A 27,333-nucleotide genomic window follows, 5' to 3' on the forward strand; every position below is an offset into this window, starting at 1 on the left:
GCAACCATCCCCAGTGTTCCCTCCCTCTGCGGAGGGTGGAGGCTGGGAACAGGTGATCTATCGCCTATCAGCTCCCGTTTCCAGTGGGATGCAAAACATTTCTGGGTAAGGCTCGCGCTCGAAACCTCTTCTCACATCTGACCTTCTCATCTGCTGCGCACAGGAGTAATGGCTAACGGCGCTCTGGAGATCGTGGCAATGGGCTTGTCCTTGTTAGGGCTCATCGGGGCGGCAGCCAGCACCGGGATGCCCATGTGGCGGGTGACGGCCTTCATTGGAGAGAACATCATCACAATGGAGATCAGGTACGAAGGCTTGTGGATGAACTGCTTCAGGCAGGCGAACATACGGATGCAGTGTAAAGTCTACGACTCGCTGCTGGCCCTCTCTCCTGACCTCCAGGCCGCACGTGGGCTCATGTGCTGCTCCGTGGCTCTGTCCGGTCTGGGTTTATTGATCGCCATCGCGGGCATGAAATGCACGGCATGCATCCAAGACAACGACAGAGCCAAGCGCATGGTCCTCGTCGTGTCTGGAATTATGATTCTATTGGGCTGCCTCTGTTGCATCATTCCCGTCTCCTGGACGGGTCACGTGATCATCCAGGATTTCTATAACCCTTTACTCCTCGACGCCCAACGTAGGGAGCTCGGAGAGGCCCTTTATATCGGTTGGGTGTCGTCTGCTCTTCTGTTTGCCGGCGGATGCATTTTTACCTGCTGTAACATACCCTCAGACAAGGGCCCGGATCAGAGATACGTTTACAACAAAAACGCCGCCCCATACGTGGCCTATCAGCCCCAACCTGTGACCTTTTATCCTCAGGCAAGGTCTGTTTACAGCCATCCGTCCGGTCCACCGTCATTCATTCAACCTTCAGCACAACCGTCTTACCCAACATCAAGACAACAGTCGTTCATACAGCCGTCCAGACAGCACTCCTTTATACAGCCAACCAGACATCCATCTGCCCGCAGCGCAGTCGCTTACCTGTGAGGACATTTCAAAGGCTTGTATATTTGCATTTGTATGTGTGTGAAAAGAGACAGAGAGAAAAACAAAAAGACTAAATGGACCTGGACACATGGGTTTTTGGTAACAAAAGCCCTTCAGAAATAGTTTTTTTAAACATTTCAACATACAATTTTTATCGTAGATTTTATCCTTTCTCATTTCATTTTTCTTGAAAACGTTTTAACAGAATTAAAATAATCTTTGTACTTTTAGTTTTTTAAAAGATGTAATTCAGATGTAAAATGTGACTATGAATAATTGTTTTTTATTTTTTTATATGATTCATTGTAAAGTATAGATCTACCCTCAAGCTTTTGTAAAGTTTGGGATGTTTTGTATTATATCAAAGCTGACTTAAATAAATAAATTACTAAGTTTAAAAGTGTTTAATGGTAAATATTTTTTTAAGTGAAGAATAAAAGTTCATTTTGAGACAACAAACTTTAATCGGAAATTAATTGCTTTTTTTAAATGTACATTTGTTTTAGGTTTTACTGTGTATTGCTATGTAATAATAATTCTCAGGTGGAATCTGTTCATCTGTATGCGTCAGATGAAACGTTTTCTAGAGACGTCACAGGTGTTTTAATGTATTCAGGTGCTTGTGTTTTTCTCTAGCATATTCTTGTTTCGTTGGCATCTTTATACCCTGCGGCTTCAGATAGATAGGCAGCCGCTGTGAAATGTAAGACAGCTATTGTCTTGACTGTCCCTTATGTGGACACACCCAAGGTTTTTTATGTTAGTACAACAGAACCAGGAAACTGAACTGTTAATCCTGCTGGGATAACAGAGGAGAATCAGATATCAAAATACACCCACGCACATGAAAACTGGACAAGCAGCTTTGGTGAAGTGGGAACTGCATATTTTTGGATATATTAAGGATGTTTTACAGATTTTTTTCAGTGGATTCAGCTGAGAAGTAATGCTCCGAATATATAAAAAGATTAGTAAAGTTAGAATGAGAAAATATGCTTTGGTTACAACCCATAGTTGGGTCAAATTTGGACAAACCCAAATGTTGTGTTATGAATAACCCTATGCTGGCTTGTTGTTACCCAACAACTCTGTATCACGAAATAATGTACCTAAAGTTTTTCCGTCTTTTTGCGTGAACATGTCACGTATATTGGTTTATACCTTTTTTTCATTTGTTTTATTTTTTATTTTTAAACCATTGTTGCTTGGCTTTAGGGTTAGAGTTTGTTTGGGTAAGGATGTCATTTTATGTAAATCTAAACATAAACTGAAGTGACAATGGTAAGAAAATAGGACAAAACTGTTGAGTAACAAATACGTGACAGTGTCACGTTCACAGAAATACGTGACAGTGTTCACGCAAAAAGGCGGAAAAACGTGTCAGTGTCAACGAAAACACTCACAAAATTACGTGACTATAGGTACGTAATTTCGTGATAATGGGTTGCACCCAACTATGGGTTGAAATTAACCCAGCTGCACAGTTAAAAAAAATATTCTTGTTGCACTTAAATTTTTAAGTTTAAAGGTGCAGTGTGTAAATTTTAGCGGCATCAAGTGGTGAGGTTGTGGATTGCAACCAACGGCTCAGTCCACTGCTCACCCTCGCTTTTGAAACACATAGAGAAGCTACGGTAGCCGCCACCGGACAAACATGTCATCGTCGGAAACAACTTAGTAAAAAAGTGTGTTCGTTAAGAGCTTCTGTAGAAACGTGGCAGCACAAAATGGCGACTTTCATGTAAAGGGTCCCTCAGTGTATTTAGATAAAAATGTCTCATTCCAAGGTAATACACACATAAATGTTCATTATGAAAGGTCTTCATACACCTCTGCTAATATAGTTTTGTATATTATTTTGCATTTCTGTCAAGAGATCCTTCTAAAAATTACACACTGCACCTTTAAACAACTTGAATTAACAATTCATTTCAATTTTCTAAACTAGCGAGGAGTTGGTATACATTTGAAAATGTAAGCTTAAAGAGCTTTATTTTTATCATTTACAACAACTTCTAACTAGTCAAAACAGTTGAAATTACTTATTAGTTCAAGTTGTTAAAATTTAAATGCAACAAGGAATTTTTACAGTGAAGGTTTGTCCATTTTGACCCAACTATGGATGAATTGACAAAATTGTTGTTCATGTATATTTTTCTGACTGATGTTACGGAAAGTCGTGTTATAGACTATAATATTTAAATATTTATAATATTTACTATAATAATTTATTTTTAGTGTAATTGATCACTATATTGACCCCCCAAAATAATACCTTGCCACCCCTTTGCCACTCCTGTCTTAAAAGTCTAGCTCCCCCACTGGTTATAGTCATGAAAAAGTTGTTTATTTATTTGTGTCTATGGCACGAAATTCAGCTTTTTTTGTACCTTGAGCACGAATGTCTTTTTGGTGTCACTCTATAATTTCTATAAATAGTTTTTCATGTCCATGGCACGACTTTCTTTTTCGTGTCATTTTAAGTATTGTTTTGTCATAGTTTTTTTCCTATTTTCTTACCATTGTCTCCTGAGGTTGGGGTTAGAATCACTTTCTGTTGCATTTTTAGACATCCTAACCCACACCACAACTCCAGGCGATAATATTTTTAAAAGCGGAAGAAAAACATGTAGAAACCAAAGTACATCCCAAACCCCAAAATCTAGCCCCAGCCCCAAGCGACAATGATTTAAAAATAGGAAAACAAAGAAAACAATACATAAAATGACACAAAAAAGAAAGTCGTGCCACGGACACGAAAAATTTAATCGTTTTTCGTGTCCGTGGCACGACTTTCTTATTCGTAGAAATAGAAATCTGTGCAGAGTGACACGAAAAAGACATTCGTGCTCAAGGCGCAAGGTGACTATTCTTGCCGGGAGAGAATGTTGACATTTTTTGAATACTGAAAGAATTAATAAAATTGCTCAATCGTATTAACAATACAGTGTGGTCATATCAAACTATTTGAATCAATTGTGAGGTTGATTCTTTTGTACACCTACTCTCAAGGCACTCTTTGTGCACTGTTTGTCTTTGGTTTAGAGTCGTTGCCTGTGTAGTGCGTCACTAATAATCACTTGTAAGGATTAATTTGAGTTTTTGAGGCAGTCGTGTAGACAGCGTAAACACATTAGGCTTGCACTTCTGATTCAGTAGTTTAGGATCAGGGCTGACAATGCAAAAGATGTGGGTTGTGACCAGACAGAACTGATCTATTGTAAACACTCAGTAAGTCGCACTAAAGCTCCCTGGATGGACTTTGAATAAATAGCAAAACCTAAAAGGAGTGTCTGACAACAAATGCTGCGTTCGCACTGTCCAGTCAGCCAATAACTTCATAGACAGTGTTACTGTAGTTTGCATTAAAAGCTTGACCTGACACATTGACTCCCTCTTGTGTTGAAGCTTTGTCTTTGTCAAGGTCATGCGGTGCCATTTTCACTTAAACAGTAAGCAAATTTGGGCTTGTTATATAATAATGGGCAGTGTCGGCTGTGTTGTTTTTGGCTTTGTTTTTATAGTACAGTCACACTTGTGCTTAGTGGCTTACAGTAATAACATTCCTGATGTTTCCAAGTGAATAATCAATCAGGCGTGAGGGATTAGTTTACAATTAACGTGAGGTTTAGACTTACAACCAGAATTAGGTGCTTACTCAAGTGGTTCCTCACATGGGGTCTGCGCCAGAGTCAGGGGGTGACAGAGTTCAAATAAAAATTCATAAAATTGTCCACTTATAATTGTACATAAAATACACTTACAATGCCAAGATATATTTTAATATATAAAATAATTATTTCAATTTTGCTCGCTGTATTTCAGAATAACGTAATAGCAAAATCAAAAGAAAGTGATTACGTGTAGCCTAGATATGTACATGGGGGACTGTTCTACACAATTATTTATATTTATTAATAATTTTCCCCTGATTCTAGGGATAAGGTTTCAGGTGGATATGTATTTTTGTACAGAAATGTTTTTAGCAAATTATGCTGACACAGAAACATTTCATTTGGCAAAAGTTGAGCGTCACCTACTGCTTAAAATGTATTTTAGGTAAAGTCATTATTGATTGCTATTGTTTGATGTGTGTGTGTGTGTGTGTGTGTGTGTGTGTGTGTGTGTGTGTGTGAGGGATGTGTGTGTGTGTGTGTGTGTGTGTGTGTGTGTGTGTGTGTGTGTGTGTGTGTGTGTGTGTGTGTGTGTGTGTGTGCGAGCGAGAGAGAGAGAGAGACCTTGTTGTGTATGATTACAAAATAGTAAACAGACATCACCAGCATGTGCACAACAGACCCTCATCCCTCTGGACCAATCAGGTGATAGCGCTGCCATTTTTCCCTAACATGGCAAGTTTTTCAGACTCTCCCAGGCTTTAGAGATACACTATCACACACTTGTCACATCGCAGTTTCACTCCATTGGGAAGTTGACGTGCGGACAGCTGTCACTCTTGATGAGACCTGAGGATTTGAACATTAGATTATTTCTGACCAACAAGGCTGCATTTATTCAGAGCTCAGGGTGAGTGGGTGATGGTTTCTGATCATCTGTGCGGGCAGGTTTACACAGAATTGAACAAAAAGCACTTATTTGTTCACAATTATACACCATTATGCCATAGATTTTTTGTATTTGTGTATTTAATTTTGCATAAAAAATCTGAGAGATAGCCATGCATTATTTAATTGGTGTGTAAAATTGAAGTTATTCATGTGATGATCTCTATTTTTTTCCTGTGGGAGCGGCCTATTCACCTACAGTAGGGTCGACTATCTAGGTCCAAAATCAGAAATTAAGGGTACAGAACCTGTCACTGCATAGGATCTACATTAATGTGTACCATTAAGATACAAATATGTACATTTGGTACCAATTTGAACATTTAAGGTACTAATATGCACCCTTTACATTGCAAAAAATGATTTTCAAGAAAAAATATCTAAAAATTCTCAGATTAAGAAGCTTTTTCTTGATGAGCAAAACGACCCAAGAAAATAAGTCTAGTTTTTAGACTAAAAATATCAAATCTATGTGATTTTGTGCATAAAACAAGCCAAAAAAATCTGCCAATGGGGTAAGCAAATTTTTCTTCCATTTTTCTTGAATTTAGTGTTTAAGAAAAATGTTCAAGATTTATTTCTTAAAAAAAGCAAAATATTGCATAAAAAATAGATATTTTTTTCGATATTTTTACTGAAAACAAGACAAAAATACTAAGAATTTTTTGTCCTGAAAATCATTTTTTGCAATGTACCGCCACAGTGACAGCTTTTGCACCTTTATTTCTGCACTGCAAAAAATGATTTTCAAGAAAAAAAATCTTAGTATTTTGTCTTGTCTTCTGTAAAAAAAATCTTGAAAAAATTTTTAAACACTAAATTCAAGAAAATTGCCCACTGGCAGATTTTTTTGCTTGTTTTATGCACAAAATCACTTAAATTTGATATTTTTTGGTCTAAAAACTAGACTTATTTTCTTGGGTCATTTTGCTCGTCAAGAAAAAGCATCTTAATTTAAGAATTTTTAGATTTTTTTTACTGAAATCAAGACAAAAACACTATGATTTTTTTTCTTGAAAATCTTTTTTTGCAATTTACCACCCACAGTGACAGCTTTTGCACCTTTATTTCTGCACTGCAAAAAATGATTTTCAAGAAAAAAAATCTTAGTATTTTTGTCTTGTCTTCTGTAAAAAAATCTTGAAAATTTTTTTAAACACTAAATTCAAGAAAATTGCCCATTGGCAGATTTTTTTGCTTGTTTTATGCACAAAATCACTTAAATTTGATATTTTTTGGTCTATAAACTAGACTTATTTTCTTGGGTCATTTTGCTCGTCAAGAAAAAGCATCTTAATTTAAGAATTTTTAGATTTTTTACTGAAAACAAGACAAAAATACTAAGAATTTTTTTTCTTGAATATCATTTTTGCTGTGAGATTGAACCATTACATACATTTTAATGGTTTTAATGGTTATCCAGATAATTGTACTGGTTTTAGTAGAAAATATAATGGTCTCTGTAGGTCTCTACTGGTAATGTATTGTGATTTACTGGTGGGATGTTATCTGGTGGATGGGGACCAGTGAAACTCCATTATATCTGGCCCAAACCACAATACATAAAGTATATTGTAATGGTTTTAATGGTAAACATTTGATGGCTAATAACAGTAACTGTTTTAGAAACCATTACAATTTGTACAGTTTTTTTTGCAAGGCTTCACTTCAATTTCATAAACTAAAAATATGTCTTATAACGAAAGTTTGTTTTTACCGCAGCACCAGGCTGAGGTGAACGATGGTTCATGGCAAGTGTGAGTTGATCGCTCTGTGTCTGGGCATCGTCGGTCTGATCGGCATAGCCGCCGTCACGGCTCTTCCTATGTGGAAGGTGACGGCTTTCATCGGGGAGAACATCATCGTGATGGAGGTCCGCTGGGAGGGATTATGGGTGAACTGTTTCAGACAAGCAAACATTCGCATGCAGTGTAAAGTTTACGACTCTCTGCTGTTCCTCCCGTCAGAACTGCAGGCCGCCCGCGGGTTGATGTGCTGCGCCCTGGCGCTGTCCGGGCTCGGCCTTCTGGTGTCTCTCACCGGCCTGCGCTGTATCTCCTGTCTCAGGGATCAACCGCGGGTCAAAAACATTATTGTGATGGCAGCAGGAGCGATGCAGATCTTGGCATCTGTATGTGTTCTCATCCCAGTCTCCTGGACCGCTCACACCATCATTACAGACTTTTACAACCCTTTACTCATTGATGCCCAGCGAAGGGAACTAGGGGAGGCGCTTTATATTGGCTGGATCACCAGTGCCGTCCTCTTGGCGTCTGGAGTTATATTTCTCTGCTGTCGCCCTGGTTATTCAAGCAATAAACACACTTTAAACTATGCTCACCCTCATGCCAACACCTTCGGGTATGTAGGAGACCAGAACAACAGCCTCTCCATATATCCATCTGTGCACAGCTTCACCATCACACCATCTTTCAGTCAACATTCTTACGATGGGCAGCCATTGAATGGGCCTTTCGTTCACAACCAGAACATGGTACCACCACAGAACGCAAACACATTTGTCTCACCCCGTAATGTCCAGTACCCCAATCAGCTTTCCTCACACTTTACAGGAAGCATTGGCAGTAATCCGTACACTTCCGGCACCTCCAGGACGGCGATTGTCCCACAATACTCAGTTTTCATAGGGTACAACTATTCCAGAGTGCAGTCTAGCAGCTCGGACAGTGGATCTGGACTGCGTATATAATGTGCATAAAGCAATATTAAACAAACTCTGAAGACAAACAAGTAAAGTAAAATAGTAAATGTATGCACAATTTGAAATCGTATACACAGTGCTGAAAAATGAGACTGGGACCGTTTGCTTGTTATGCCAACAACAACCTTCATTTCACATTGAGGCATGTGGGCAGCAAACATTGAATCAGCATATGGCACATTAGACCGGTTTTACCCACGAGATGGTGTTTGCTAAAGCGGCTGTTTGGAGGTGATGTGATATTTTCTGTTTTAAATGAACAGACATTGTTTGGTCTAGAGAGAATGAAAATATTGAGAGACAGTCTCATGGTTCTTTGTTTGGACCTCAGCCTCTTGTACATTGTCCTGCTTTGTATTTATGCATGATTTGAATGGGTCTTTAATGAAATGTTTTTATCCAAGACGTTTGACCAATTTCAGATTGCTTTTACAGTTACTCTTGAGTAAGCATTAAATATCTACTTTGATGATTAACCAGCAGGTGGCCTCATTGAGTATTGAGTTGGGCATCTGAATTTTTTTCAGTTTTATCATTTAGTCACAAATCACTTAGATCACAAATTAGCAAATAACAAAAACTTAATTTATGCTATTTTAAGCTAACAGTTTTAACACCTCTTGTTTGTAACATCCTGTTAAAATGTTTTTATTCCATTAACTCGTGCCATTCGTTATCTGGCTTTGTTTACTGAGGCTGAACTTTATCCTCTTTAAATAATCTGTGATCCAGATCTTGTCTCTGTAATCCCTCTAATGCCATATAACCCACTGTCACAAAGACCTTAACAATGAAGTCACCTCTTAAACTAGGTCTGAAATACTGAAACTCTCACCATGAGCTCAATGGACAGATTTTAGTTTAGGAACATGAGTTATAATTTAAACTAACTAGGCCACTGCACTACAAAAATAACTTTCTTAATATTTTTGTCTTGTTTTTAGTACAACTATATAAAAATTCTTAAATCAAGAATTATTGATGAGCAAAATGACCTAAGAAAATACTTTCTAGTCTGTACATTTAGGTGAATTTGTGCTTTTAAAAAAGCTGAAAAAAATCTGCCAATGGGGTAAGATATATATTTTTTAAACTTATTTCAAGACTTTTTTTTTCTTACCCCATTGTCAATTTTTTTTACTTGTTTTATGCACACATTTATTTAATTTTAATATGTTTTACTTACATTCTACTCACGTGAAACTTTCGCTCGTGTACGTGAAACTATATCGCATGCGCACGTGAGCGTGCGAAACTAGCGGTAGTTTCACGTGTGCACGCGACAGTTTCACAGACTTATTTTCTTATGAAATATTATTATTAATATATATTATTTATAGATATTCTAACTTAAAACGAGACAAAAATAATACAAAAATATTTTTTGCAGTGTGAAGAGGACTTTTTTTTATTTATGAATCACTTAACGATTATTTTGTACTCAGCAAACTTTTTTAGAACAAACTTCACGTGTGATTTATTTAAACATATTAAATCCCTACACTGCAAAACAAAATGACTTTCTTACTTAGTATTTTTGTCTTGTTTTAAGTACAAATATCAAGATGCATTTTCTTGATAAGCAAAATGAATAAATAAATAAATAAATCTGTGGGTTAAGAAATTATGTCTCGAATTAATTGTTTAAGAAAAAATCTTTTTTTTTTAAGATTTTTTTTCTTACCCCATTGTCAGATTTTATTTTTATTTATTTATTTTTGCTTGTTTTAAGCCCAAATTAACTTTAATTTTATATATTTTTTCTAAATATACTTTTTTCTAGGTTTCTATTTTTGCTCAAGAAAATGCATCTTGACATTTGTTCTAAAAACAAGACAAAAAATACCTATAAGAAAGTCATTTTTTGCGCTATATAGCAGATCGTTATTTTTCATTAATATTTTATATTATAAAAAAGCAATGAAAGGTCATATATAGTGCATAAGTCTTCCAGTTTTTGTGAGTGAGTGAGTAAGTGAATGAGTGAGTGGTGAAAGATAACCGGGTATTTAATCTGCTCACAGCCCTCGGCAGATTAGATGCGCGTTTCCATCAAAGCTCCGGCACAAGATTAAATCATTTCCTCGGTGTACCAAAAGCAAAGACGTTGTCGAGGTCGGCTGCTGGCATATTTGAAGTTAATCTTCACAACGGATCCATGTTTGCGGATCAGAGACTCGACGTGCCCTCAATTGAGAGCGCGCACTGATGAAGGATCCTGCGCTCCCGGTGCGCTCCGGGCTCTTTCCTGCGCGTCCGACTCTCATCAACTCCACCATGTCCTGAAATTACCGGGGAAGGGATGCGTATTCATCTTTACTTATTTTGGAAAGTACTGCCCAGTTAGCATGGATGCGAGGATTGGGATTTTTTGACTCTCACCGTTACGAGTGAGTGGAAAGATGCTGCTCGGATGGAAATTATTCCTGTATGGATACAGTATTGGCAAATGAGAAGAAGAAGCATATGGATGTTGAATGTTCCTCCTGCAGGTGCATCATGGCGAAGAAGAGAGCTGTTTGCTTCATACTGTTGTGTTTCATGACTGAGTTGAGCCTGAGCGCGCAGCAGGTCTTGAGAATCGGTGAGTATAACTAAATCGGTATTGTCTGTGTGGCGCTGCACCTTGACATGTAAACGAATATTTTAAAATGTTAAGAGTCATTTTTGTATGCTTTACTTTTGTCCAGGGGTTCCAAACTTAATCACACTTTAAGTATTGCGTTAGATAACAAAACTGTTATGTCTCCACTCAACTATCACCAGTTGGTTAAAGGTACCATATGGTTCAGCATTGAACGTGTGCAAATACTCGTGTCTCCACTAAAGATTCCTAGAATGAGAAATATCTGCAATGGATCCTGAAAAATCCAACGAAGACCAGCATAAACTGGTGAACTGGTTTTAGCTGGTTTCCCAGATTGGTTTTGCTGGTGTAGCAAGCTGGTCTAGCTGTGTTTTGGTCACTTTTTAAGCTGGTCTACCTGTGTTTTGATCACTTTTTAAGCTGGTCTAGCTGGACTTAGCAGGTCAGGCTGGAAGAACTGCTGACCCAGCAGCTTGACCAGCTTTGCCAGGCTGTGAAGGCCAGTTTAAACCAGCTACTGCCACCTTAAACCATGCAGCTAAAACAAGCTACCAGCTTATGCTGGTCTTAGCTGGATTTTTCATTAGGGGATGTTTGGTTGTTTTCCTCACACTGTTAAAAATAAAGGTACAAAACATGTCCCTGGTGCAGTACCCGTAAACAAATGTCCTAATAGGTACTTTTTAGGTACAAATATGTGCATTTTAGGTATCAATATGTACCTTTTGAATAGGCACTTTTTGGGTACAAAGATGTACCTTTTTGTCCCAGTGACGGCTGTTTTTGTAACTTTATTTCTGAGAGTGCATTGTGAAATGCATATGATATATTGATATCTATGTATGAGATAATGTTTAGGTATCCAGTTTTTGCATTTCTATCTCATCTAATCCTGATTTGTCACCTAATTAGTGTTTTTTTTAAAGAGAGATGGGTTATGTGATGAAATGCAGAGGTTAATTGATTTCCTATTAGCTGCTGTTGTGTTTATCGATGACCCTGAGGATTTTAATGCACTACAGTTTCAAAAGCTTTTGACTGACAAGTAATGCAATAACCTTGCTAATGCTAAATTAAACCTTCATTATGTGGGAAAAATGAAAATATTAATTATATTTACATACTCAAGCTCTGTTGTAAGTTTGTCAGATAGTTTACTGTAAATCAAATGCCTACAATGATTACAAGAGATACTTTTTGACTTTTAATTTAATCATCAGACTGATATAGAAATCAGAAGAATATTCCTCATGTAAATGTATACTGTACATCTAAACACGACCATAGTTTGATTATTAACCATACAGTAAAGTTTTTGAGATTTGTGGAATGAGGCTACTGTAATAATGTCCTTTGTGTATTTAATCTCTGATAATTTCTGCTGGTCTGAGGTCAAATCTAATCTTTCTCCGCACACTTTTAATCTCCTCCATATGGTACACATTTCAATTAGTATAGCTGCGGTTTTCTCTGGGCTAAAAGTCAGGTCTGTACCCTTCCCCCTGCAGCAGCTGGGTAATACTGACAAATCTTCCTCCTTAAGCATGTTAAACAAGCAGGACTAATCTGCTTTCTGCTCAGAGACGAACACAGTGGGCACTGACACCCGGGTACCCATAGCGGCCCCTGCCAAAGACCACGATGCAGCGGCATGATGTTTTTCATCTTTTCTGTTAAAATACTTTCTCAATCGTAAAACACATTACATTCAATTTTGCATTTTAGATGCTTTCATCCAAAGCATCTTAACAGTGAGAAACACAATTAAGCTATTACAGAATAAGTTATCCTTATGATGTTTCCCTAAACCAACACTGTGGTTCACTTTTAACATTTAGGGATGCAACATTTTCGATTTTATAATATTTTTGTAATATTATTATTATTATTACATTGGTGTTATTTCACAACAATTTATTTGCAATATATAGTTAATGTCCCTCTCTACAGTGTACATTTCAAATCAACATCAAGTGTAGCATCATCAAGCATCAAAATAAAGCATCGTCCATACACTACCTGCTTAGTTGAGTACTGTATGCACATCTGGTGTTGTCAAGGAACATAAGAAAGATTCAGAAAATATAATATCTTAATCATGTAGGAGTAAACACACACACATGCACGCACGCACACATACACACACTCGCGGATGATAGTGAGACTCTGAATGAAGAGAGTACACAACTGCGTCTTTGTTCTTAAATCTTTTAGATGTTCTCTCCCATTGCAATGAGGTCCATGTCACATCTGCTCACAACAGCTTTTAATCACTTCCAAAATAATAAGGGATTGAAGAAGATCAGACAGAACTACTGTATGATTTTGAAAAACGTGTAAATTGAACTCTTTCAGATTACCAAACGAATCAGAGATTAAAGAAGCTTGATTCTTGCCATCTCAGTTGAAAAGTTAAAAGCTAAAACCTGCTTGAGATTTGACCTGTTTAGCCACGTCAGGAAATAGCATCCTCATAGTGTCTCCCTTATACATGATGGATATTAGATTCAGTTTGTGCCAAAGGATGTTTGCCAATTTTAGTCAAATAAAAATACTGTCTGGAATGATTCTGCCCTCTTCCCTATATTATAGTTTGCTAACTGTAGTAAACAAAACTTTTACAGATGACATAGTGACTGCCATCAGGATGTAAGAAGACTTTCAACCAGCATAACTAAAATATTTCTGGATCAAATCAGATACTGTGCCTTTAAATCTGTCTATAAACAACAAGTAGGCAAAATGGAAGTATTATTAGTTAGAAGGATAAATGTTTTATCATAAACTTGTTACTTGCGTATTAATAAACCGAGTTCACCTAACCATAGACACTGGTTCACTTTGTGATCAACTCCCTCTAGTGGTGAACCATCTGATTTTCGAAAACGTTTCGAAACAGTTATTACGTAATGAAGCCTTGTTAGCTAAAATCACGTGACTTGGCCAGTTTGAACCACGCTCCAAACCACTGATTCTAAACAAAAGATTCGAAAGCAGTGTATCGAAATCGCACATTAGGCTACTATAGTTTTAACACAGCTGTTATAGCAATATAGCAAAAATTCAGAGCACAACTCAAGAAGGTGAGAGTCGTGAAACTTTGGCTTTGTCTGAAATCTCTAAAGCATCTCCAAGGCATCGATAAATCCAATGTTTGGTTTACTGCAAAAATGATCTCAGTGAAATAGTCACGCAAATAGTTGGCTCATTTTTGCGTGTCAATGTCACGTATTTCCACCATTTTACGTGCCCGTGCCACAATTGTTTTCGTGTAAGTTTCACGTATTGGTTACTCCGCTGTTTTTCCTATTTTTAAACCATTGTTGCTTCGGTTTGGGGTTAGATTTGCTGTTTGCGTTAGGATGTCACTTTATTGGTATTGATTTATACTATTTTTTCGTATGCTTTTTAAACAATTGTCGCTTGACGTTAGTGTTAGAGTTGGGTTTGGGTAAGGATGTCATGTTATGTAACAGAAAGTCGTTCTAACCCCAAACTGAAGCGACAAGTGTAGGAAATAAGAAAAACCGTAACCAATAATACGTGACACTTACACAAAAAAAAAGAAAGTCATGGCATGGGCACGTAAAATGGTGGGAAATGTTGTTGGTCGAGTCTTGTCGAGCTTGAAAAATAAAATGGCGACTAAGAAAGCGACTGAAGCACAAATTTTGTGTAAATAAAGTTATATTTTTACTTTTTACACCTTTTAATTGCATTTCTAGCGAGAAACTAGTATTGCAGTTTTCAAACGTGGGATTAGTTATCACAAAGGTGCTCTCTGTTTATATTTCAAACAGAATTTCATTACACTGCATATGAAGTGTGTCCGAATGCATTTCCCGGAGCTGCCTACATGGCAACAAAGTCATTAGGTTTGTTCGAGTTCATCCGGCGCTGCCCAGACCGATCGGCGAGGTTTGCCGCTTGCAGTCGAGGGGGGAGTTGAAGACGGAGCATGCAAGTCAGACACCTGCTGCTTGTCGTAGTGATGTGTGCGCCTCATGATGTGCTGGAACGTAATCCAGCGTCGCCGCCATATTGGTTGGGTCTCCTCACTCTGCGCTAGCGCCAGAGTCAATCAGTCAACAGAGAGCGAGCAACTATGCCCGTATTTTGTGCAGCTTACGGTTGCAATATCCAGTATTGATACCAGATTGCATGGGATTACCTTTCACATGTGAGATTGAACAATAATTTTGGTTATTTTTCCATTTATAGTGTCATCTTAACTAACGTTACTTACGTGTAACTAAACCCTGTGAAAATCCGGTAAAAATTCAGGGAGTTATGATTATTGTAGTTGGAGATACACCCTCCTCAGTAGAAATAAATGCAGGGGGGGCATTGGGGACCTATCCAAGATGGCTGCCGCGGTGATACGTCAACTCCAATAGGCAGCGTTAGTCTATAAGGCATCTATGTATATAATGTCTATGCTGCGCCGTGGCTGAGCCAGTCGGCTACTCTTGAAACGCTCTTGCGTTACGTCTTCAGCGCCAGCTCAAGTCGGACACAAAATCGGCCTTTGGTTTTGGACGCAGCCACTGTGTTGCTTCATCCTCACTGTAAATCACAGATGATGATGATGAGGAGTTTGTCCTGTTGCCTGTTTCTTTCTTGACTGCTCAACTAAATATTTTCATCAGAGCTGTAATTCACTCCCATAATGCTCTGTAGCTTGTAGTAAATGTCAGGTTAGGATTTTTGCAGTCCAGCATGTATCCGTTTAGAGAATCTTGCTACCTATTGTTTGGTAGGTGTTTTTATTTCGTGATTATTGAGGGACTGGAACAGACGGTTTTATTTAGCAGTGTTCTCAGCAGGTTGGTGAAAATTGGAAAGGTTTACACGCAGCAACCAATTGCTTTGAGGTCAGTAGTGTCATTTACCCATGGATTTACAATTTAAAACGCTTTTACTGTAGTTAATCTCAAAGGAGTGCAGCCAGTCTCCTTTCAGACATGGATTAATGTGGACTCAAGGTGACATTCAAGTGTGGAGGAGATACATTTAAGTTTAGTAAACAAAGATTTCTATTGCAATATTGCAGTTTGCGTTTTCCTATCGTCTGTTAGTAGAGCTGCTTTGATAGTAAATGGCTATTTTGTTGGAAATTGCTTTTTGAATGTTAAATGTAGGCATCAACTTGGCTGTGCTTAAGATTCATTTGTAAATCGTTTTTCACCCAGCAAACCAACAGAACCAGACTGAAGCAACTTTTTAATACAGTAAAGAGGTCTTTTTCAAGCCCATCATGAGCACCCTGCAGACCTTGACAATTTCAAGTTGTTAACTACAAGTGACTATAAAACCAGTTGTCCTTCTAACCTGTAACCCAGCAACAAGCAGATCAGGACCCCATTGAGTTCTTCACTGCGTGAGAGAAAACTTGTTGGAAATTGCATTTAAAGAAATCAGAAATGAATGAGGTTTCTGTTTTGTGTACAGACTCTGCATTAATATTTTAATCTGGGTAGGTGAAAGAGATGAATGTCACTTTCAGGATAAAGGTACAAAAACTGTTAAAGGGCGGTACCCTTTAAAAACGACTTAATATGTTCAGTTTAGGAATATGTATAATATTTCTCCTCATCCACCACCTCTTCCTCCTCATCCACCACCCCTTCCTCATACTCTTTCTCCTCATCTACCTCCTCTTCTTCATACTCTTCCTCCTCATCCACCACCTCTTTCTCCTCATCCACCACCTCTTCCTCATACTCTTTCTCCTCATCTACCTCCTCTTCTTCATACTCTTCCTCCTCATCCACCACCTCTTCCTCCTGTGCCTCGCAGATTGTTCACATTCATTGTTGGTATAAATGCACCTGTACCACCTGTACACTCTGAGCTGGTTTATATTGTGTAAAACAGGGGTCTCCAACGTGGTGCCCGCGGGCAGTAGTAAGCCCGTACAGAGTCTGTGAGGTGCCCCCCAAAGCACATTCTATTAAAAGTTTCAATTGTAATATTTATTACATATAAGCTTGGCTTGGTTTATGTATGTTAACATTTGAAACAATACTAAAACATATCAACAAGTTAAACAAAAAAGTTTTGAGTAGACTACATAAAAAAGTAGCCCTCCAGACTTTTTTATCCATTATGGTAGCCCTTGCCCACAAAAAGGTTGGAGATCCCTCGTGTAAAACATAATTAGAAAAGTGAATTTTGAAGAAGAATTTTGAGTCGTTGTGTTTACTCGATGATAACTGTGTTGTAGTGTAATGGGGTTTAGTGTTTTAGCAATTCAGAAAAACTGTAATATTCCAATCTTCCAATTCCATTCTCAGAATAAAGGTTCAAATGCAGTCACTGGGACAGTACTCTTTAAAAGCATATGTATAGTCTTAGTAGCAAAAATGTGACCCTGTCTGTGAAATCATATGCTAAAGTCTCATAAGCTCTTTTCACACAGAGATTATGGAAAATACACAAAAAATGCATTCGGGATTTGTCCAGGAGCGTTTGATTTTTGGTTCATTCACACAGCCAATGATTTTCCGTAATATGCATTCTCACACATAACGTAAAGATCTTGTAAAGACGTGACGTATTTAAAGTCCTCCACTTGGTAGGTTTTTTCCGCAGCATCTGAGGTTTGCTAATTATTCATGATTTCTCTCTTGAGAAACCACGCATGTGCATTTTTGTTTATGACAAGATCATAAGGAGCGTGTGATGTGATGTTCTGTCATGCTGGTGAATGATCTCAGCTACAGCACGAATAGTGACGAGCTCCTTGATCTCCGCTTCAGTCCAGTTTGCTGACATTTCTCATCATTATTGTTGAGACCATAACCATAACTTCTTGTTGCGGCACGGTACGCCCCTTACGGCCTTGTTTCTGCCTCTTGTTCACACAGAATGCTTTCTGTGAATGTTACAGCTATAGGTCAACTTTACGGAAGCAATCCCAGAACATGAAGAAGCCTCTTTGCCAATTTTATGGGACCAAAGTGCTTTGTGAATGGGGTAATAATCTAATTATTTGGGGCATCAAAGTTTGATTTCACTCTTTGACATGATCTGACTCAGTCAATATTAAAGATATCAATGTTCTTTACATTACTGTATGTTGGATGATTTTATGTAGAAATCAGTAAATCACAAAAATTACTTTTCCTTGGTTTTTACCGACTGGGTCACAAATGGTGAAACTTTAGAGACGAGAGATCTGCTGAGTGGCTCCATGGGAATCATTTCAACATCTAAAGCTGTGCACATAGCCTATTTGATATTTATGTAACAAGTGTGTTTGTGTGCACAGCCACGACGAAATGTCATTACTTGAGCCTCTGAATAAAATATATTGAAATATTGCTGTGGACTCAGAAACCAGACGCTGACTGATGTGATCCTGAAACTGTAATTACACATGATGTTAAGGAGCTCGGTTTGAGTGAATGCAGCGCCCACACAAGAATCTCAGTGTGAGAACTCAAGAGATCACAACACAGACTGAAGACAAAGGTCACCGACAAACTCATGGAGCGACACTGCACTTTACTTTTCTTACATCAATTATAGCTTCTCAATTATAGTTCACTGCTGTGGCAATGTTCACAACCAACCGATGCTACCCAAGGGTGAATTGCTTTTCAGATTTGTCATTTATAAACAGTTGGGATGAAAGAACAGATGGGATTAAATGCCATTTGTTCTTACAGAACTATATTGTACTTTATAAATCAAACATCATTAACATCATTTGTATTCAACCAACGCTCTTGGTGCTTTCCAGTGCTTAAAGGAATAGTCTACTCATTTTCAATATTAAAATATGTTGTTACCTTAACTAAGAACTGTTGAATCATCCCTCTATCATCTGTGTGTGTGCACGTAAGCGCTGGAGCGTGCTGCGACGCTACGATAGCATTTAGCTTAGCCCCATTCATTCAATGGTACCATTTAGAGATAAAGTTAGAAGTGACCAAACACATCAACGTTTTTCCTATTTAAGACGAGTAGTTATACGAGCAAGTTTGGTGGTATAAAATAAAACATAGGGCTTTTCTAAGCGGATTTAAAAGAGTAACTATATTTTATGGCGTAATAGCATATTTGGGAGTACTTCGACTTGGCGCAGTAACACCCTCCCTCTCCCATTATGAGAGTGAGAAGGGGAGCGGACTTTTCAGGCGAGTCGAAGTACTCCCAAAAGTGCTATTACACCATAAAATATAGTTCCTCTTTTAAATCCGCTTAGAAAAGCGCTACGTTTTATTTTGTACCATCAAACTTGCTCGTATAACTACTCGTCTTAAATAGAAAAAAACGTTGATGTGTTTGGTCACTTCTAACTTTATCTCTAAATGGCAGCATTGAATGAATGGGGCTAAGCTAAATGCTATCGTAGCGTCGCAGCGCGCTCCAGCGCTTAAGCTGGGCATACACGGTGCGAATTCTGACGGTCGGAACGTCGTGAGCTTTCGCACACGACACGAGTGAGTTTATACGAAAATAATTCGGACGCAGTCACACACGACAAGATTTTACTGTACGAATTCTGACGTCAGCATTTTCACACCTGTGAGGATGAAGTAAGCTACCTTTCGTTGTGGCAGAATGTAAAAAAAATAAAACAAAAAGAATAGGGTGCTGCTGTGGAAGTGAAGGAATTTCTCTGGCAGTGATTGTTCGTGCTAGCGCATATGCGGTTTTACCGTCTTAATATATCATGTTTGTAGTGCCAAGTAAATATCTATATTGCTATTATTAATGTTACATATATTGTTGCTTTTTTATAAATATGACCGTTCAAAAAACACATTCAGTGGGCCTATTTATTTATTTGTAAATGCAGAATGAGGAGCAATGAGGTAAAACGCAAGCTAACGTTACACGTCTTAATTAAATTATTAAGACAACACATCTATAGCCAAATATTAATTTGTAAAACGAAAATAATTTAATTTAATATAAAGCACATTGTCTAGGCTTGTTATGTGCAAATGTTCGGTCAATGCGGTGTCTTGAAGTAAAAGTGAGACAGCAGCTTTTATGCTCCTGTAACTGCACAAAATAAATGCCATACAGAAGGCTTTGCATATTAATATAGTGCATTTTCACAGTAGGCCTTTGTAAATTAATACATAGCAATACAAGTATAGTATTAAAACAAACTAATCATTATTTAAATAAAGTTTCAGAGATAGCCTAAATTTTTAGTCATTTAAATGTTCTCATCATTTCAGAACAAGCTAAGGCTACCATATAACTTACACTGGGCTATATCATTTGTTCCTTTGGTCGAAAATATGTAAAAAAAATATATATATGTGGGTAAAAATACAGAACAAGCTCACTTGTTAAAGCAGAAGCTCCATAATAAGATGGGAAACATCGTCTCCGCATCATCATGTTTATGTACTCTCTCTCAATAAATGCATATCTTAGCCTATTAAACACGGACATTCCGTTGCTTTTTTTCTGTCGCGACAGCCCTTTTAATATCCAATCATTTATGAAACTACAGCAACTTTGGCACAGCTTGGATTACACAAAAATTGCGACATTCTTTGTACATCCTGTACTGTTTAAACCAGTGGTCTCTGCACGGAGTCTAATAATTTTTATATTTATTAATTACATGGCTTATTTTATGTTTACATTGTAAATAATGATAAAACATATTAACAAGTAAAGAAAAATCAACAAGTAAAACAAAAAAGTTTTAATATCAAAAAGCCTCATTTAATACATTGTGGTAGCACTTATCAGAACAGCGGTATAGCCTAAAACAACTACACTCTCTCCTGTTTCCACACACATCCAAAGCTGTGACCCGACATCACAAAAACACGTATGACAGGTTTTTTCAGGCAAAGAAGCTGATCAAGAGGTCGTCACTGAAAGGACCTGTCATATTTGTCATGATGTCCAGTCACCGGAGTGTGTGTGTGCGCGAAACATATCCAGCTATAGAGTTGTCGTCCAGATTTGAGGTAGCAGTGCCACATTTGTCTTTCTTCTTGTGTGTTTTGTACATTCTGATTGGTCAACTTCAAGTGCTTTGCCAGATCGTCTCGTACACCCGCACCAACACTACGAATTTATACCGACAGCTCCCGAACTTTTTTGACATGTTTAAAAATTATCGGGAGGTCGTAAGGTGCTCGTAACCTGCTCGGCTCGTAATTCCTCTCACACGGTGCGAGCCGCGACCATACGAGCATGAACGATTTGCTCCCGAGGAAAAAAAATCGCATGCGAGCCCTACGACAGCAAAAATCGCACCGTGTACGCCCGCCTTGCACACACACAGATGATAGAGGGATGATTCAACAGTTCTTAGTTAAGGTAATAACATATTTTAATATTGAAAATGAGTAGACTATTCCTTTAACTTTTTGATAGTTTAGGGTACATAAAGCAGATTTGGTAGACACCACCACAATACAGTATGTACAATGTATATTTACATTTGCCAATATGAAATGTCAAATATCAAAACTGCTTCAGATATATGAATAGCTTTTGTTTCAATATAGATCCTGTATGCCTGTCCAATTTGCATAAATGTTAAATTTGTTTTGTTTATCATCTGGATTTAAAGTCATTTAAGGTTTAGAAGCGCCATGGTTTCAATCCATAATGCGGCACCAAAATATTTGTTTGCATAATATATTTTGTGAGTATTGTGTGTAATTGTTATGTTTATATAAATACACACTTACAGGTATAAATTTAAGTAAAAAATGTATGTATGTTTTTATTTATATATAATATAAAATATAAAAAATTGAAATATAAATACATGTAAATGTTTAATAAATACATGCATGTTTGTGTATTTGTATATACAAAATAATTTCACACAGTGCACACACATATATTATGCTCTTTTATTGTAAATATTATATTGAATATAAATATAAACAAACTTTTATTTTGTTTTTAATTAATCACGATTAATCTTTTGACAGCCCTAATACTTTTATACTTCATTTCTGTTTGGATAAATGTCAAAATAATTTTTTTAATGATATAAGAATATAAACAACCACACAAATTTTAATACATTTTAATCCATTTCTTTGTATCTCCAGGTGGCATTTTTGAGACTCTTGAGAATGAACCGATCAGCGTTGAGGAACTTGCCTTTAAATTTGCCGTTACCAACATTAACCGAAACCGAACCTTAATGCCCAACACCACACTGACCTACGACATCCAGAGAATCAACCTGTTTGACAGCTTTGAAGCCTCCAGGAGAGGTCTGAATATAATTTGCATGACATGGTCATATAACATTAATACTGAATGTTAATTTCTGCTCTGTTTCATTTAATAAATATAATTGTTGTTGTGGTTGCATGTAAAGCCTGTGATCAGCTGGCTCTTGGTGTAGCTGCAGTATTTGGACCATCTCACAGTTCTTCGGTGAGTGCGGTTCAGTCCATCTGTAATGCTTTGGAGGTTCCTCACATTCAGACGCGCTGGAAACATCCTTCTGTGGACAACAAAGACAGCTTCTACATTAACCTGTACCCAGATTACGCCTCCATCAGTCGGGCTGTCCTCGACATTGTGCAGTTCTACAAGTGGAAAGCCGTGACCGTGGTATATGAGGATGCAACAGGTGAGCCATATAAGTAACTGTATACACACTCTAAAAATGTCTGGGTTATTTTTGACCCACAATGGGTAAATATTGGACAGAATACACCGCTGGGTTAAAATTTACCCAATGCTGGGTTGTTTTTTAACCCAACTGCTAGTATTCTGTCCAATATTTACCCATTGTGGGTCAAAAATAACCCAGACATTTTTAGAGGGCAGAAAGATGATAGCCATAAAAAATAGATTATTGAAATCCTTAAAGGGCACCTATAATGCAAAATCCACTTTTACAAGGTGTTTGGATATAATGTGTGTTGGCAGTGTGTAAAAAAAACACCCACCTGCATTGTCGTTTTGATTCTCTTAACAATGTGAGGTCACATTGATAAAGCCCCGCCCACTTACAGTCCTGCATTACCATAGTTTCCACCCTTAGCGAATTGTACTCTGTTCTCTTGTCTCAGACTGTATTAATCAGATCTATTTAAACCAAAAGCATTCACTGTCTGTTTGTAAGGAAGTAAGGAGCTGTAGCTCATTTGCATTTAAAGGGACAGACATTAAAACAGCGCGTTTTTGCTCCCACCTAAATAGGGTCATTTAAGACATGCTATAATAAATTATCTGTGAGGTATGTTAAGCTAAAACTTCACAGACACATTCTGGGCACACCTGAGACTTATATTACATCTTGTAAAAAGCCAAAATAGGTGCTCTTTAAATTATTTGCTCTTGGAAGAATTAAATAGAAAAGGTACAGTGATTTTGAGATCTCTGATGTTTCATGCATATTGCATTTGAGCAGTAATATGACAAAAACATCTAATAAGCAGGAAACTACAATAGAAGTTTCATTTAAATCTCCATTTAATCTCATTGATGTTTGGGAGAAATGTTCGAGATGTGAAAAAAATTGCTCAGGTATTTTAGAAACTATGATTTCTAAAGCTAATGTCGCTAAATATTAGACTCATCTAATTAAGAAAATGATGACTGTTCAAAAGTTTAAAAAGGTCCTAATATGTACCACTTTGGTACAGATATTTACACTTGAGCTACCAGTATGAACATTTTAGGTACAACACGGTACTTTTTGAAAAAGGCCGCCCCAGTAACAACTTTTGTATCTTCTTGAACCTTTTTCTGAGATTGTCACTGTAAAAAATTCTGCATTTTGTCAAATCAACATATATTTTTGTAACTTTAACATAACAAATTAATTTAAACAAATTCAACTTGTTTTATAAGTTATATCATTTATAAGCCAAAACTTAAAATGGTAGGTTGGATTGCCCTGCAAAACCAAGTTGCTTTTACGTGATGCTACATATTTTTTACAGTGTGCGTAAGCAATGTTATCCATCCAAACCAACATGAATGTTGTTTAAATGTTGTCTGAGCGTTGTTAGGAAGTCAAATTTCTTGCCATTTTTAATAAACAATGTTTCTGCTATGAAATTAACAATTTTGTGTAAATGTTGCTGTATTTGCCATTTTGCCCTGCGATCATATCTGGGAAGAACTGTTTGCCATTATACAGTGTAGGAGACCAGCGCTATAGCAACTCGTACGTATTTTACGAGGTGACTAATTTGTATTAATTCGTACGACTGCATTTGTCATTTTTGTATCCTGCGATGTTGCAGTTAAGGGTGTGGTTTCATTGATGCTTTTTAATGATAATTAGTGTTGGGGGTAACACATTAAAAGTAGCATGCATTACCTAATAATATTACTTTTCTGCAGTAATAAGTAAAGTAACACATTACTTTATAAATGTACACATTAATATTTGAGTTACTTTTTTGAACTCAAATTAACTAAACTGAAAAGTAACTTGCATTACTTTTCAGTTTAATTAATTTGATTTAAAAAATAATGTACTAAATTAAACTGAATTTCGTCACGTAGAATTACGCAATCTATACGTGCGCGCCTAAGCAGGAACCCTTTCAGTCAGAAACGGAGATGGGAGGCCAGAGGTTGACATTTTTGAGATGGAAATATGCAGTTTCTGAATGCAGAACGTCTCAGTCATAAAAAACACCTGCAAGGCCTGAAAGAGATCAAACCTCAGCCAAGTAAGAAAGTAACGTAAAAGTAACTTAAGTAAAAAAAGTAACTTAAAAGTAAGGTAAGCATTACTTTCCATGAAAGTAACTAAGTAACGAAAATAGGAAAGTAACGCAAAAGTAACTTAAGTAAAAAAGTAACTTAAAAGTAAGGTAAGCATTACTTTCCATGAAAAGTAACTAAGTAACGCAAAAGTAACGCAAAAGTAACGCAAAAGTAACTTAAGTAAAAAATGTAACTTAAAAGTAAGGTAAGCACTACTTTCCATGAAAAGTAACTAAGTAACATAATTAGGAAAGTAATGCAAAAGTAACGCAAAAGTAACTTAAGTAAAAAAAAGTAACTTAAAAGTATGGTAAGCATTACTTTCCATGAAAAGTAACTAAGTAACGAATTTAGTTACTTTTTTGTGAAATAACTTAATATTTTAATGCATTTCTTTTAAAAGTAAATTACCCCAACACTGATGATAATTGTACATTTTTGCACGATTCACTTCGTACAAATGAATAAAAAATTGTCAACTTTTAACATACATACGAATTGTGCGATCATACTGAGGAGACTGGTGCATTTTTATTATTAACTTTATTATTAAGCAGCATTTGATCAGTTCACATAATGTACTCTCTCCTGCATAATTTAATTTTAAAGGCTTAAAAGCTCAAACTTGTTATTAGATGTGTTAAATATATGATTCAATGCTGAATTAATTAGCAGACAGATCGTTGGGTGTGAAAAGCAGCAAACAGTTAGTGACTTCAATAACTATTCTACAATGCATATCAGAAGTTAGTTGAGAAAATGAACAGTGTTGAACGGATCTGAGTGACTGTTTTGAAGAAGTTTAGTTGTAAGAGATGTTTAATGACTGCGGCATTATTCTTATGTGTTTAAAATGGTGATAATAAAGACTGCTAAAGTCATTTAACAAGAGGCATTTAACTGCTAGTGTGTTTACATGTGTTCATATATTTTCATGTCATATTTTAAGGGCTAATTCGTCTACAAGAGCTGATCAAGGCTCCATCACGGTACAGTATCAAGATCAAAATCCGTCAGTTACCGACAGGAAGTAAAGATGCTCGGCCGCTGCTGAAAGAGATGAAGAAGGGCAAAGAGTTTTGTGTGATCTTTGACTGCTCATACCAGACTGCAGCAGACGTCCTTAAGCAGGTCAAACACACAATCTGTCTTTGAATAAACACATGCTCATTAAACATGCAGATATGCCGTTTGATTATTAATGTTGCATTTCTGTTTATCTGCTGTAGTTGTTGTCTATGGGAATGATGACAGAGTACTATCATTTCTTCTTCACCACTCTTGTGAGTCTCCTGTACTGTTTTTTATTTTCTTTTTGTTTTGTGTACAATATTGTGTACTTTTAGATCGAATCTTAAGAGAGGTCAAGTCAAGGGAAGTCATTATTTATATAGCACTTTATTACAATGTTTCATTGCTTCAAAGCAGCTTTACAAGAAAGACTAAGAAAAGAAACGGAAAAACAGGAAGTTTATTAAAAAATAGTTTTATTGTAAATCCTATTGTCCTCATAAATAGTCAGTAGCCAGACCGTAAAGCAATTTCTATAATAATAAAACTAGTCTAGCAAGAATAGGGGACAGTGTATATTTCTCCTTGTAATGAGCTCTTGTGGGATCATTTCACATATTTCTTATTTCAGTCCTTTTTTACGAGGTCCGGTGTTAGCTTAGTTTGGTTTATTATGATCGGCTTGTTTTGCTGTTGTGTCTTGGAGACTCATATGTAAACTGTCTCAGTTCACATGGGAAATGAAGCAGAGTCATCTTTTTTTCATTTTTTTAACCTGATGTATTTTTAGAGCCTAATGTTTTTATGATACATTGCAGGACTTGTTTGCATTGGACCTGGAGCCGTACCGGTACAGTGGCGTGAACATGACAGGTTTCCGTCTGCTGAACTTTGACACTCCTCATGTGGCGTCGGTGGTGGAGAAATGGTCCATGGAGCGACTGCAGGCTCCACCCAAACCTGAGACCGGCCTGCTGGATGGAATGATGACCGTCTGTGATCTACATATAATACTAATAATATAACAGATAATGTCAATGTTAATCTATTCATAGCTTTACAAAACAACATCACAATATGCTATGGTACTGACTGATTGACATTTAGCATATGGTACATTTTTTGTACAGTCAATGCATTTTCCACCTTGGCTAAAAAACATGGTATTACTTTTATTTCTATCGTCTTACTGTGCAGTAAAACAGATAAGCGGGTTGTATATGAAAACACTTTCATGTGCAAAAGTCACACTTCTTTTGGTCTCTATGCACCACAGACTGAAGCAGCGCTGATGTATGATGCTGTGTATATGGTTGCTGCCGCGTCTCAGCGGGCGTCTCAGATCACAGTGAGCTCACTTCAGTGTCACAGACACAAACCCTGGCGCTTCGGCTCACGGTTCATCAGCTTGTTTAAAGAGGTAACAATAAACCTGTACCCCAACATAGTTGTTTTAAAGGAACAGTTTACCCACAAATACAAATATCAATGCTGTTGTAGTCATAGATTTACGTGTATATCGTATAGACTAGGCATGGGCCGGTTACCGGTTTCAAGGTATACCGAGGTTTAAAACAGTCAGGGTTTCAAAACCACTAAAATGTTCTGTGATACCGTCTCCAAGGTATGAGCTGTGCTTATACAAAATTCATTAAATCATGAAGTCATGTGATTGATTTGATGTTTACATTTAATATACATTACGAAAATATTATATATGTGTTGAAAGCATATTATAATTTAAAGGCTTTATTGTACCTGGCATTTGA

General features: G+C 37.1%; 3 protein-coding genes across 4 annotated transcripts in view; all 3 read left to right on the plus strand.

Moving 5' to 3' along the window:
* The first annotated feature begins 14 nt into the window (after positions 1 to 14).
* On the plus strand, positions 15 to 1,409 carry cldn8.1 (claudin 8.1). The gene has a single exon (XM_065282209.2). The coding sequence runs from the start codon at positions 169 to 171 to the stop codon at positions 994 to 996; it is 828 nt and encodes a 275-aa protein (XP_065138281.1). The 5' UTR covers positions 15 to 168; the 3' UTR covers positions 997 to 1,409.
* Positions 1,410 to 5,416: 4,007 nt separating this feature from the next.
* Positions 5,417 to 8,678, plus strand: LOC135771827 (claudin-8-like). The gene is made up of 2 exons (XM_065282205.1): positions 5,417 to 5,520; positions 7,281 to 8,678. Exon 2 carries the CDS (start codon positions 7,300 to 7,302, stop codon positions 8,266 to 8,268), a length of 969 nt encoding a protein of 322 aa, XP_065138277.1. The 5' UTR covers positions 5,417 to 5,520; positions 7,281 to 7,299; the 3' UTR covers positions 8,269 to 8,678.
* Positions 8,679 to 10,263: 1,585 nt separating this feature from the next.
* grik1b (glutamate receptor, ionotropic, kainate 1b) overlaps positions 10,264 to 27,333 on the plus strand; it is a 36,663-nt gene continuing 19,593 nt past the window's right edge. For both annotated transcript variants that reach the window (XM_065282176.2, XM_065282178.2), the window contains exons 1-7: positions 10,264 to 10,864; positions 21,922 to 22,089; positions 22,197 to 22,454; positions 25,503 to 25,684; positions 25,783 to 25,836; positions 26,383 to 26,556; positions 26,841 to 26,984. In XM_065282176.2, coding sequence (XP_065138248.1) covers positions 10,711 to 10,864; positions 21,922 to 22,089; positions 22,197 to 22,454; positions 25,503 to 25,684; positions 25,783 to 25,836; positions 26,383 to 26,556; positions 26,841 to 26,984 — 1,134 coding nt within the window. In that variant the 5' untranslated portion in view covers positions 10,264 to 10,710. The remainder of the gene's footprint in view (positions 10,865 to 21,921; positions 22,090 to 22,196; positions 22,455 to 25,502; positions 25,685 to 25,782; positions 25,837 to 26,382; positions 26,557 to 26,840; positions 26,985 to 27,333) is intronic.

Source organism: Paramisgurnus dabryanus, chromosome 8, assembly GCF_030506205.2.
Source record: "Paramisgurnus dabryanus chromosome 8, PD_genome_1.1, whole genome shotgun sequence".
NCBI classification, from domain to species: domain Eukaryota; kingdom Metazoa; phylum Chordata; class Actinopteri; order Cypriniformes; family Cobitidae; genus Paramisgurnus; species Paramisgurnus dabryanus.

Excerpts from the sequence above, each read along its gene's own strand:
- LOC135771827 (XM_065282205.1), top strand. The coding sequence starts at position 7,300 with ATGGTTCATGGCAAGTGTGAGTTGATCGCTCTGTGTCTGGGCATCGTC.
- cldn8.1 (XM_065282209.2), top strand. The coding sequence starts at position 169 with ATGGCTAACGGCGCTCTGGAGATCGTGGCAATGGGCTTGTCCTTGTTA.